Below are 12,456 nucleotides of genomic sequence, written 5' to 3' on the forward strand. Positions count from 1 at the left end.
ATAGTGTTAACAGACATGAATAAAAAGGGTTTTAAGGTCAATATGTGATCTCAATCGTGTTTCTGTGAACATAGTAATAATAAAAATGGCATGAGTGCATTAAATATCCCATCAATATTATTGCCATTACTATTATTGTTTATTAATTTAATATAATAATAATGAATGTGAGTATAATACATGTAATAAAATACATGTTCATTGAAGAATACATATTATTGTACTTATTGTCATGTTCATTTAATAATGACTTAATATTTGGCACTGCTGTTGCCAATCTGTAGTCGTAATAAAATCGAGTTTGCAAAACAAATGTAACATCTCCAGTAAATGGGGTTTGTGTACGGCGAGCCCACTTGTGGGCTGTGCGGCTTTAAAGCGCTCGGTCCATGATGCCTTGCGGTGTCCCGGTCCCGCTCACTGTATTTACTCGAGTCAGAGCGCAGGGCAGATCCTCTGCTGATGTAACGGGTCAACTTCAACGCGCGAAGCTCTTCTGCCCGGACCTTATTCAATTCGGTCACATGAAAATAGTTTTGAGGAAACACGGAGAGGATACAAACAGATCATCAACAGAAATCTCGGTTTTGTTCGGGCGGACTCGAGTAGACCCGGACTGGGGATCGTGAAGGTCCGGGGACCGCAGACACACGCAGGTACGAACGTGGTTTTAAATAGATGTCTCTGCGGCGTGTTTTTCATCGGCCGTGAAGCGCGAAGGAGCGCGGCGTGTATTCAATGTGTTTTCATGGGGGACCGTTAGGTAGTTGCGTACGGGACGCGATGCCGATGCGTTAAATCGACACACGCGGGAGTGCGGGCGCGCGGCGGCCACAGTGTCCGGTCAATGTCAGGGGGTTTCGGCAGCCCATATCTTCTCATGCGTGTTAAAAAAAGCGTGAAAATAGCCGAACGATGGTCAGTGTTTTCCATCAGACAAGCAGAAGGCCTGCAGCCCCTCCTAAACTTATAAACGTTACAGCAGTGCATTCACCATCACTTACTCATACACACGGTTTCAAACAACTCTCATTAATAGAACAGTTATGCATGTGCATTTAAGTGTGAATATGAACATGCATGACCTTCACAATTATTGAATGATAATACAACATTTCTGTGTATATGGATGACATTGTATAATGGTTCAAGTGGATTGGTGACCTAATATTTAATGAAAGTTAGTTTGACGTGTCACGCGTGTCTTTCAAACTCTCTTAAAACCATCATATTGGCCTTATGTTGTCAAGAAGTCATCACGGTTGTGCACAGGATTACACTGGTTGTTCATTTGGGTCAAACATTCAATCTGTATTTACAGGAGTGCAGAATAATTACTTTGACATGTTTGTCTTTACTGTCGGACGACGACTGAATAGTCATAGTGCTATTCATTCTGAAACTAACAGACAAAAATGCTCAAAAGTATCGTACCACAAATGTTGCTGATGACCTGTGTGCAATTGGAGCTAAACTGTTTCTTTTCCGTCTACGGTGTCTTTGGTTTACATTTATGTTTGTATTCTTGTTCTTCAGCTTCAGGAAAATATAAAGCATTCAATGCAACGCCCCGTCTCGCTCAGTTATACTATACTGTGAAAACCTTCACCCCTGACTGTGTGCCTGTCTCGTACATATGCTTCACTCACAGAACTGACCCACCGATAACCATCCCACGTCCCACTCGCCGGTCTACATGCTCCTCGCTGACAGAACTGTTTACACATGCCTCACTCTCTCATTACTCACAGTGTAGTGTTACACAATAGCAGCTGGCTCATTCAACACCTACTAATCATATCCGCTCATGGTGGATAGCTGTTTAGAGACAATGACAGCAAACATACGATGTGTTAAACACATCCAGTGCTGGACCTACCGAATGAGAAGAGAGGAAAGATGAAGAAAGAAGGGCAGGATGAGAGTAGACAACAGTGTGGAGGTACTGAGATGTAACCGGGATGCTATCTGTCTGTTTATAAGATGCACGTGTGTTGTTTTGTCTCAAAATGCACACCGGTGATGTATTCTTCTAAGTCATTTTTATAAAAGCGACATACATATCTTAATTCATAGTTATTATAGCATAATAGTTCTGGCTCAAACTAAGCCGTGTCTGTGAAACCAGCCTAAATGTTGGTTTGTAATGTCTGGTTTTGTCCAGGCCCAACACCCATCTGTCCGGACAAACTAAATTTACATTTTAGTGTCACAAAACTCAGGAGCTTTATGTAATTAATAATGAAGTATCTACATTCAGACTCCTTATAAGAGTGTGCAACTTTTGCAGGTCACAGACAGTTCGCTTCCCTCCTTGGAACCCAAATCCTCCAATTCGAGGAAATGAAAGGATTTGTGTTCAAAGCAAGAACACAATCATATAGAAACCTTGAAAATCACAATTTGATCTGTGCTTACTACTTCCTATTCTCATACATTTTAGTAGTGGACCTCACTAAGGCAGTACTGGTCATTGCAAAACTATTACGTATTAAAATGTGCACAGTAAGTAACTCATTGAGTTATACTGTACATTAAAATATGTTGAGACAATTTTCGACCCTAGTCATCTCTAGGGAGATGGGCTTTTCAACAAGCATATAATAACAATCATCCTGAACAACTTAGCAACTACATAGCAATGTGCATAAAAAGGCAGTCGGAACACATTTGCAGCTGCGTAGCAAATCTTATCTGCCATCTTAACAAATGACAATAAGATGTATTATTTAAATAATGTTTCATCCATTACGATGTTTGTAATTGGCGTTGCAGAAGCTGCTTCTCACAAAGAGGCTTCATGCTTAAACATGGCTGCAACGCAAATGCTTACTATCAAGCAAACAATATTGATTTTAGACTAAAGTTACCAGAGACACTAAACTCAGACTAAACGTTTTCTCATGCTCAACACAGAGGTTGTACTGACAAACAAGGCTCGTCAGTGTGTGAAGCTCAGCAGGGTTTTCCCGAACTGACTCGTCTGTGCGTTTTTCGGCGTGAACCCCTGACACGACAAAGTCATACAGTGGGACCCTGACAAAAGTAAAAAAATATAGAGATTGTTCCTTAATTGCTGCTTTTTGTTGGTTCCCAAGCCGGTCACAGCTGGCTATGGCAGAGATTCACAAAGCTGCAAAACTATCACCATGGAGATGGATTGTTTGTGTCCAGTCATGCTGGGAGGGCTGCAGGGGTGGGAGTCTCTCAAGAAGACCATTGTTTTAGGTCTGGACCCCCCCACAGCTGACACACCGTTAGAGTCCTGAGGAGGTTGAGGTGATAACACCCCAACTAAAAACACAAAGTAGATATTAAGAAATACAGCGCACCCGGATACTATTCACAGAGCTTCACTTTTTCCACATTTTGTCTCATTCCAAAATGGATTCAATTCATTATTTCCTCAACATTCTACAAACAATACCCCATAATGACAAAGTGAAAGAAGGCTGTGAATACTTATGTACATGTGCTTTTATTTTTAATACATTTGCAAAGATTTAAAACTTCTTTCACGTTGTCATTATGGGGTATTGTTTGTAGAATGTTGAGGAAAATAATGAATTGAATCCATTTTGGAATAAGGCTGTAACATGACACAATGTGGAAAAAGTGAAGCTGAACTATGCCAGAGAATTAAAGTCTGAACAAATGTTCTGGGCCTGGAATTTGTTGTAATATATGATCAACTTTTTAATTGTTAAAGTCAGTAGCCAGTGATTGACCTGACAGAGCATGTTCGAGTATTAAAGCATGCTGGGACTAATGTGGGATCCAGTCATACAAACTGCACTCATCTATGTTTATGGACATCAGATATGCGAGTCGACTGGAATGCGAGTTTATACGCGTTACGTCTCTTTTAGCAGCTGCCTCGGCTTTACCTTACAGCGACAGGCAGCCAAAGCCTTGAGTTTGTTAAATTTAGCCCCAGGTTGAGCCGAAGCTTGTCTGGGGCAGATGCCTGTATGTAAATACAGTTAAACGCAGATTCTTCAGCTGACAAGTATTACTTTCAGGGGTGGAGCTTTTACGAAGTGATGGAAACCAAAATATAGACCGCTTTGGAAAATGTAAACAAAGCTGGTCCAACGCCAATCCAATATAACTTTCTGTTTTCGTTTTTTAACTCTGTACAAACGTTTGAACAAAATACAACCGACACATTTATAAACAAATCAAAATGTTAAATAAATATTTTGAAGATTCAACTATATATGTTGGATTTATTATTGGGATTATAATTTTTTTGATTGCTTGTTACAAAAACAAAATTGATTTGAGAAATACATTTTCCTTGATCTTTTGACTTATAAAACATCTTGTGGATTTCCAAAGTCAAAACTTTTTGCTACTTTTTTAGGTGAAAACTGCCTTTATTTAATCCAAGTTGCCATACCACTTTATGTTAGTGTGACATCATAATGCGACAAAAAAACAACACAAAAATGCAGTTCATGGGCCCTTAATACTTCTGTTGAAACAACACGGCACAACTGTGTGCCACATTGCTGAACCAGTGAAACAGAACATTGCATTAACAAGCTCATGAGAGTTTTCTGATGCACGTGTGAATTATTATGTAGCTTCTTGGTTTTACTTTGTGACCCACAGGAGGTTGCCAGATCAGAACCTGACTATCAAAACAGACAAGATTTCATACAACCACGCTGAGATGACTAGTGCAATACTAAGAAACATTACACACTTGAGTAGCACTAAAACGGTCTGGTACTTCAGATATGAGCATGAAAATACAGCAAGGTTATCAGCTGTGTGTGAGATGGCATATCAGGAAAGCTGTAAATCTACGGTTACATATCAAAAGAGGCTTCAGTTTTCAGATGGCCCAACAAGAATACAAAGACAAACAGAGCATTTTGTCTCTCACCACACATACTGGAAGACTTATTACCTGTCAGGTTATACAGCTCATCTCACTTATTCTTTATGAGTGAGTCTCATGGGAGTGGGCACCATACTGTCCTCAAAGGCTTGTTTGAACCGATTCTTCAGCTCGAACGGTTCTCAGCCGGGTGAATGTCTTATTATAAGGTCATTCACTAATATGCTACTTATGAATGTGAGCGTTTCATTGCCTGAGCGTGCAGATCAGTGGCCTGTGGCAGCAAGCTGAGAGAAGAACTTTAGCACTGCAGTGGCCAAACCCTCCCTGTTTATTACAGAAGGACCTAAAAGACACCATCTGCCAGTCTGCCGGTGTCATGAATACTTGCAATATATCATAAACACTGGTAAACTTATGCTAATAGAGAATCATGTCGTTCGGGGCTAAGATTAAAAAGAGAGGATGTGCAGTTTGTGTGTGGTGAAATGATTTCTTATGTACCGTTCTGTGGTTTTACTGGTCCAGGCGGCGATAAGAGCAGAATGCAGACCTGGTAACGGGTGCCTGCAGAGGTGAAGAATGGCATCATCCAGATGAGAGGCATGGAGCTGAAGGTGTGGGTGGATGGAGTGCAGCGCATCGTCTGTGGGGTCACAGAGGTCACCACATGTCAAGAGGTTGTGATCGCTTTGGCCCAAGCAATAGGTAAGACCTGAATTGTCATGTCATACATGTCATGTCAACGATTCAAGAATGTTTGTAAATCAATTATAAATGTCCATAAAGCGGTTTTATGGGTGTATAACTAATGTACCGTATTGGTAATACTTTCTATAGAATGTTCATCCCCATTAATCCTCCGTGTCTCATTTCCTCTGTTTTGTACACAACATTACTCCCAGTATGCTTGTTTCCTTGACAACAAGCAATCTTGGAGATCAGAGATTGGAGCAGTGAAATGCAGTATTGTCCCTTCCAGTCTCAGACTTTGACCCTTTTTACCCCTTTAGCTGGAATAATAAGACCGGGCTTATTCATGAAATGAGGGAATAAAACACAGTCTTTGTGCGATTGAGGTGCCTGGTCTTTGGAGAAAATGTCAGATGCATTTCATGTGAAACATTTCATGTGGTTTTGTTTTATTTTTTCAATGTAAAAATGTGTTTCCCTAACCAAAACTAATTTGCAAAGACAAATGTAAATATTTGATGTAATATCAAAACATTGCTTTCATTTGAGTATCCCAACTAGAGGTGTCACAATATAACAGCCAAAACAATGGTATTAAAAAACACGGTTATCGGTATTGTGTTAAAGTGATAGTTTTGTCATCATTTATTCACCCTCTTGTCATTTCAAACCTGTATGAACACAACGAAAGATATTTTGAAGTTGATAACCGACTTTCAACATGAACAACGGTGGTACCCATTGACTTGCATTGGTTTTGTTTGCATACTATAGAAGTGAATGGGTACCATCGTTGTTCGATTGCCAACGCTCTTCAATTTTCATTTTTGAGTGAACTATCTCTTTAATACTACACATCTTTTTTTAAGAAAGAATGTTTTGGGGAACTTGAAAGCATTTACTACTTTTGGAATTGTGTTTCTTTGATATGAATGCCTATGTATAACACAAACCAGAAGTAGCCGGAAACAATCAAATGTTTACATCTTTGTCTAGATTTAATATCTAAAAAACGTTTGAATCTTTGTGTTGCAGGGCGCACTGGACGATACACACTGATAGAAAAATGGCGCGAGACAGAAAGACATCTGGCACCGCATGAAAATCCAGTAGTGTCGCTCAATAAATGGGGCCAGTACGCTAGTGACGTGCAGTTGGTACTTCAGCGCACAGGCCCATCTCTAAGCGAACGCCCCACCTCTGACACCTCTGCAAGGGCCCCTGAACGCAGCCTATACCGCCAAAGTCTCCCTCCCATGGCAAAGCTCCGCCCTACGCCCAACGACCGATCCCTTAAACGGCGTGAACCGAAACGCAAGTCGCTTACTTTCAGCGGTGGTGCCAAGGGTCTGCTTGATATATTCGGAAAAAGTCGTGAAGGCGAAACCAAGCAGCGAACAGGTAATGGAAATCGTTGCAGCACCCCAGCACCTACACAGGAGCTCTCCCGCCTGGTGCAGCTGCAGAAGGAAAAGCTGCACGTCTTGGAGCAGAAACTTCAGCGCTGCGAGACTGAGCTTCAGCAGCAACTGACCGAGGAGGAAGAGGAGGAGCTGGTCCAACTGGAGCAGCAGGTCCGCAGAAATGAAGCCGAGATAAACGACCAGGAATTCTGGGAGAACGAGCTGCAGATCGAGCACGAGAACGAGAGGCAACTGCGCGAGCAGCTGCAGGAGCTGCGCAGCCGTGTGCAGGACTGCGAGCAGCAGCTGGGAGAGTACCTTGCGCGTATTCAGTGCATGGAGGCGGGGCTTGAGGCAGAACGCTTGCAGCAGGAGCTGATCGAGACACGGCTGGCGGACGAGATGGAGGTGCGAGCGCGGCTGGAAAATGCTCGTGCTGAGCTGGACTTGCCAGCAGAGCCAGCAGGACATCCTTATTGTTGAGCCCTGCAATGCAGAGACGTTCCTAGTGCTGTGTTTCATGCAGTAATGCAGTAGGCGCAGCGCCTCGCTAAAACGCTAAACTAGAGCTGCTTTTTTGTTTTGCACTCTTAGGCCTTAAGTTCCAAAAATGCGATTAATCGGCTTAGCAGCATGTTAAGGAGCTGGGAGGAGGGTAGGGGTCGCAGATGTTACGTAAAAGACCAGACGTTTGCCAGAGTTTATAGAAGAAGGAGAAGGATGTGTTCCAGTTTAGTTTGCAGTCACTGTGAACATTACATAACAGGGATACACAAAACCTAATAGCACGGCGAACTCATCAATGAAGCACATGTTTCGTGGAAGAGATTCTGGAGATCTGAAGTGTGGGTGTAAATGAAATGTATCTGTTTTTTTATTTTAGATTATGGTTTATTGAGCCTTTCTTTGATTTAGGAGAGAGATCAGGAGCTGGAACAGTTAACCAAGGAGCTGAGGCAGGTCAACCTCCAACAGTTTATTCAACAGACTGGCACCAAAGTAACGGTGTTGCCAGCAGACCCTGCTGAGGAGGAAGTTAACACAGGTACACACACAAATACTTTGACATATTTGAGAAATAGAGCACCTATGATGCAAGTCATTAAAAACGTCCCCTAAAGGGTCACCCTGCGAAAATGAAAATGCAGTCATGAATTTCTCACCCTCAAGTCATTTGACAACCCTTCGTTTATCTTCAAAACACAAATCAAGATAGTTTTGTTGAGGTAAGGGAGCTTTCTGAATCCCCCATCGACTGCAACGCAACCAACTTTCAAAGCGAAGAATGTGAGTAAATACATTGTCGAAATAGTCCAGTGGTTCAGTCTTAATAATATAAATTCTTATGAGTTGTCCACTGACTTAAGAGTGAGTAAATCATGACAGAATATTTTTCGGAGGAGTGACCCTTTAAACGGCTTTGAAACCTTGTTTTTAAAGAAGTGGTTTTTTGCATTAGGAATACGATTTCACATTAGACTCAGTGGTGATCAAATTTAGTTTGACGTAAACACTTTGATATTTTGCTTTTTTATACAAAAATCTAACTCCATTGTTTAATTTTGCCACCTTTACAGAAGTTTTGATCGTGGTATATTTATTTAGCTAAATTACATTTGTTTCCTTTTTGTCCATGACAAACTCTCAATTTGTATTGTTTCTCTATTCAGAGTCAGAAACTCCGCCTGGTTCTCTGAAGCGGCTCGGATCAGCCCGACAGCTTCCCGCTGACCTACGAGCTCTGCAAAGTCCCCAAAACACAACCTTTAACCCAGAAGGAATCTACGTCTGATTTCCAACATCTCGGCCAAAAGCATTCTGCTTTTCCTATTCTTCCAGACCATGAAGGTTTATTTTTGTGATCATACCTCCTGAATCTGTTCGTGCTACAGAAAATATTGAAGATTCCTTGATGGCTGGATAAAACCCAATCAGACCACTCCATCTGAATGTACGCTAAACTTTCACCGGACCCAAAGCTCTGTAAGGCCCTTGAACATGGCCATTACTATACTCGTACAGAAAAAAGACATAACACGCTGCCTCAGCCTCTGTTCTACCCTTCGACTGGTGGTTGCAAGTCCGAAAATACAGCATTATGATGTCTTTCTTTCAAGAATGTTTATGAATCTCCAGATAAACCTCACTCTCAATGTGATTATGCAAGCAGTAGAGAATACAGGGAGATGGTGAAAGGTCGTCGAGGATGATGAATTATGCAGCTGATATTTTATGGCTTACAGTCGTGATGAAAGCTTTGAAGGGGGTGGAGTTTCGCCTTCGTTTGCACTTTATTGGCCAAAACATCTGCTGTGGAATTTTACTGAAATCTAAAACGCTGAAGAATGATTTTCTGTGTTTGATAGAACTAACCAGGAGAACAGGTGCATGTGATATGCAAATACAAAAACGAAACGCTGCGAGAGAGAAACAGGAAAGGTGTTTTTGCATGAAAACAGCTTGTAGCGATTTTTATTACCTTCTTAAAATAATGCAAAGGAAACGTTTTTTTGTGCTGAACAGCTCATGTAAAAAAGCATTTGTATGAATTATGCAGGTACAGTATGTAGTTACGCACAAGTCCTGATTTTGCTGGGGCTTTTTTGGCCAATAAATGCAAATGATGTCTGACGCAGAATATCATTTTGTCTTAAGTTTTGTATTTAGCGGATCTATCTGAAAAGCATATTTAGAGATGTCATTTTTCACTTACTAACAATAACACGCAGTTCATTTTTCTGAGGGATGGAATTACCTTGACAGCAGAAACATTATTTCTAATCGAACCAAAGTGTTGTGGACAGCCATAAATTCTTGCATGAATGTCGAGATTTGTAATTGTGTGTATGCGCAGGGAAGCAGTTCTAAAATATTGATGACATTATTTTTGTTTAATGCTTCACTATATAAGGATGCATCCCTTAAAGTAAAGATGATTTCATTTACTCACCCCCTTGTCATTCTAAACCTGTATGACTTTCTTCCCTCTGCTGGAAAAAAAAGATATGTTGTTAACTGGCACCCGTTCACTTGCATTCGTTTTGTGTCCATACAATATAAGTTCATTGGGGCCGGTGCGGTTGTTCGGTTACCAACTTTCTTCAAAACATCATCTTTTGTGTTCTGCGGAAAAAAGAAAGTCATAAAGGTTTGAAATGACAAGAGTAAATTATCACAGAACTATCACTTTAAAGACAGACACACATGCAGAGTGGCTCCATTTGTTTTAACATTTACTAAGGAAATAAGCAAGAAGCTCTTGGAAGCATATCTAAGAAAGGGCTTGTTAAGATTTAGGGTGGTACTTTTTTGACTTGCTTTGATATTTTTGTAAACAAATGATCTGGTTTCGTTTACAGTGTTTTGATTTTAAAGTGAGTCGTTTAAATTGTCTCTTTGATAAAAACGAAACATTCTGAACAACACAGATCTTGCACAGAACTGGTACTCAGTATGCAAAAGAGCATCTCGGTGGCACTTAGAAACTCAGTCGTTTGTATGAAGAGGGGAATGTTGAGAAGCATGCCTTACTAAAAAAGTGTAAATAGCCTATAACAACATATCAGTAGCAAAGGAGACTATTTTTAACATTGTTTGAAAAAAAGTTGCACAACTCTCTCTCACTCTCTTTGTTAAGCTGTTAAAACAGCTGAAACGAAGTAAACGTCTTTATTTTTAGTATTGTTAGGCTGCATGCACTGACATTCTATGAGCCTGTGAGATACATGAAGGACTGAAGTTCCACCTATGGCATTTAATACCTAACAGAGCGCTATTAAGACTTTATAAAGGTGTATTGTAACTGAATGCCAGTATTAATATCTGTGTAACTGTAACAAGTTCAAGGTGCAGGACTGGTGTGTGTGTATTAGTAAATAACAGTGTGAGTTTATATCACCTGCTGTTACGCACACTAAAATAACATTCAGCTCAGATGAAAGTTGTTCAGATCAGATGGCATTATATAGTTTTATTTATCAGGATCACTGGTTTCGACCTTTCATGCAGTACCAAAATTCCTTTAAGCAAGAGACTTCTACTCAAGTCTATTTTGAAAGAATTATGTTTGCTGAAACACTTCCTTGTCTAGGGAAGTGTTACATGCCTGGGATAAAAAATGTCTATGTTGAGATGTTTATCGAGCAGTGTAAAATATGAAATAAATTTAGAATAGTGCAACTTGTTTTGTTGTGTCTTTTTCAAGTTGTTGCAGTCGGCAACTTGGAACTTGTGAAAACACTGTGCTTTTAAAATGATTACATACTGTGTTGTCAAAGTTGCCAAGCATGTTTTAATACATTTTATGGGTTATATATTTGCAAAACCCATTGAAAAACACAAAGAGTGACTAATAATAATGATTTATGGCAACAACAAAAAACTAATCACGAAATATGGAGATTTGAGGTTTCAGTAGGACAGCAGTGCTGAGTGCTCTGTAGCGAAACGCAATGGATCTTATGCCGTATACATATTTATCATTTTAGGTCTCCCTGGGGCATGCGGACCTTTGATCGAAAGGATGTCATTTGATAATGTGACTTCAAAAATTAAAAATGGTCATTTCCATTTGTTAGGGAAATTCTAGCTTTGTAAGATTCACTTAGCAACTGTAACAAGGTACCAGCAGAGCTTGTCCTAAAAATATCACAACAGCAGTCTCAGCTTAATAAGAGTGTGCAGCTGGTTAAGACCTGACGAAGTTCAAACACCTCAATTCCCAAAATGAATCCTTTCTAGCAGAACAATCTTGAAGCACGAGCTGAATAAACTACAGAGATTTAGGGGGCTGAGCAATACGAGCCCTGTTGAGAAAACCATCCTGTGCCAAGAATCAAAGTAACACAGAAACAATCACTGTCACATTTACTGCATAGTTGCACATAGATTCTGACAAATATTAGGATGCATGGATATTTGCTTTTCACTGCTGCGCAAAAACACATCTAATAAGAAAATCCTTTAGGGATATCAAGCTTTTACGTAATGTATATGCTTGAGAAAATCAATAGTACCGCAATAATAGACTGGCGTTCAACAAAGTGGTTCCTCTGTTTACTAATGGTGCAATCTCCACATAAGGTTATACAGAAAACACATAACAATTGATCCGAGATTGTGTTTATACTTTGCAAGCAATTTTCACCTCTACAAGAACCTCGTTTATTGACATAACTCCGCAAACTATAAAATCATAAACTAGTGTACAAAACCTATAGTCACTTGCTACCCAACAGCCTCAAACAATGTTTGCTTTAAGAAGTTAATGCGAACCAAACCCAATTTTACTCCTACTCTTATTTTCTAAGGCCAACCACCATGAAGTACAGGGCATTAGCACAACACTAGTATGGGTATAAAAGGTTTTGTTTACTTACAGATTTAACCTGTGGTCTGTGTTTGTGACTTTACGTAAACTTGGGAACCCATTTATGTTAGGTAAGCTTACAGTTGCTAAATGATCAAAAATGTATTTCCAGACAAAAATGAACCAATGCAAAAAAACAAGCA

The 12,456-nt window shown here is 40.2% G+C and overlaps 1 protein-coding gene across 3 annotated transcripts; it reads left to right on the forward strand.

The window, feature by feature from the left end:
• Positions 1 to 383: 383 nt before the first annotated feature.
• Positions 384 to 11,126, forward strand: rassf8b (Ras association domain family member 8b). 3 transcript variants are annotated; one of them, XR_013786500.1, is made up of 5 exons: positions 384 to 656; positions 5,378 to 5,557; positions 6,578 to 7,790; positions 7,861 to 7,990; positions 8,616 to 11,122. XR_013786500.1 is itself a non-coding variant. In XM_079454113.1 (5 exons), exons 2-5 carry the CDS (start codon positions 5,446 to 5,448, stop codon positions 8,735 to 8,737), a joined length of 1,140 nt encoding a protein of 379 aa, XP_079310239.1. In that variant the 5' UTR covers positions 413 to 656; positions 5,378 to 5,445; the 3' UTR covers positions 8,738 to 11,122. The 3 variants fall into 3 exon arrangements, 1 of the variants encoding a protein (XP_079310239.1); XR_013786501.1 differs by having other exon boundaries at positions 400 to 656; positions 6,578 to 7,453; positions 8,616 to 11,126; XM_079454113.1 differs by having other exon boundaries at positions 413 to 656; positions 6,578 to 7,353.
• The last annotated feature ends 1,330 nt before the right edge of the window (positions 11,127 to 12,456 follow it).

This window comes from Barbatula barbatula, assembly GCF_947034865.1.
Source record: "Barbatula barbatula genome assembly, chromosome: 4".
In the NCBI taxonomy this organism is placed as follows: Eukaryota; Metazoa; Chordata; class Actinopteri; order Cypriniformes; family Nemacheilidae; genus Barbatula; species Barbatula barbatula.

Coding starts and splice junctions, on each gene's coding strand:
- rassf8b (XM_079454113.1), top strand. CDS start 5,446: ATGAGAGGCATGGAGCTGAAGGTGTGGGTGGATGGAGTGCAGCGCATC. Junction 5,558..6,577: donor CGCTTTGGCCCAAGCAATAG/GTAAGACCTGAA, acceptor TTTGTGTTGCAG/GGCGCACTGGACGATACACA. Junction 7,991..8,615: donor TGAGGAGGAAGTTAACACAG/GTACACACACAA, acceptor TTCTCTATTCAG/AGTCAGAAACTCCGCCTGGT.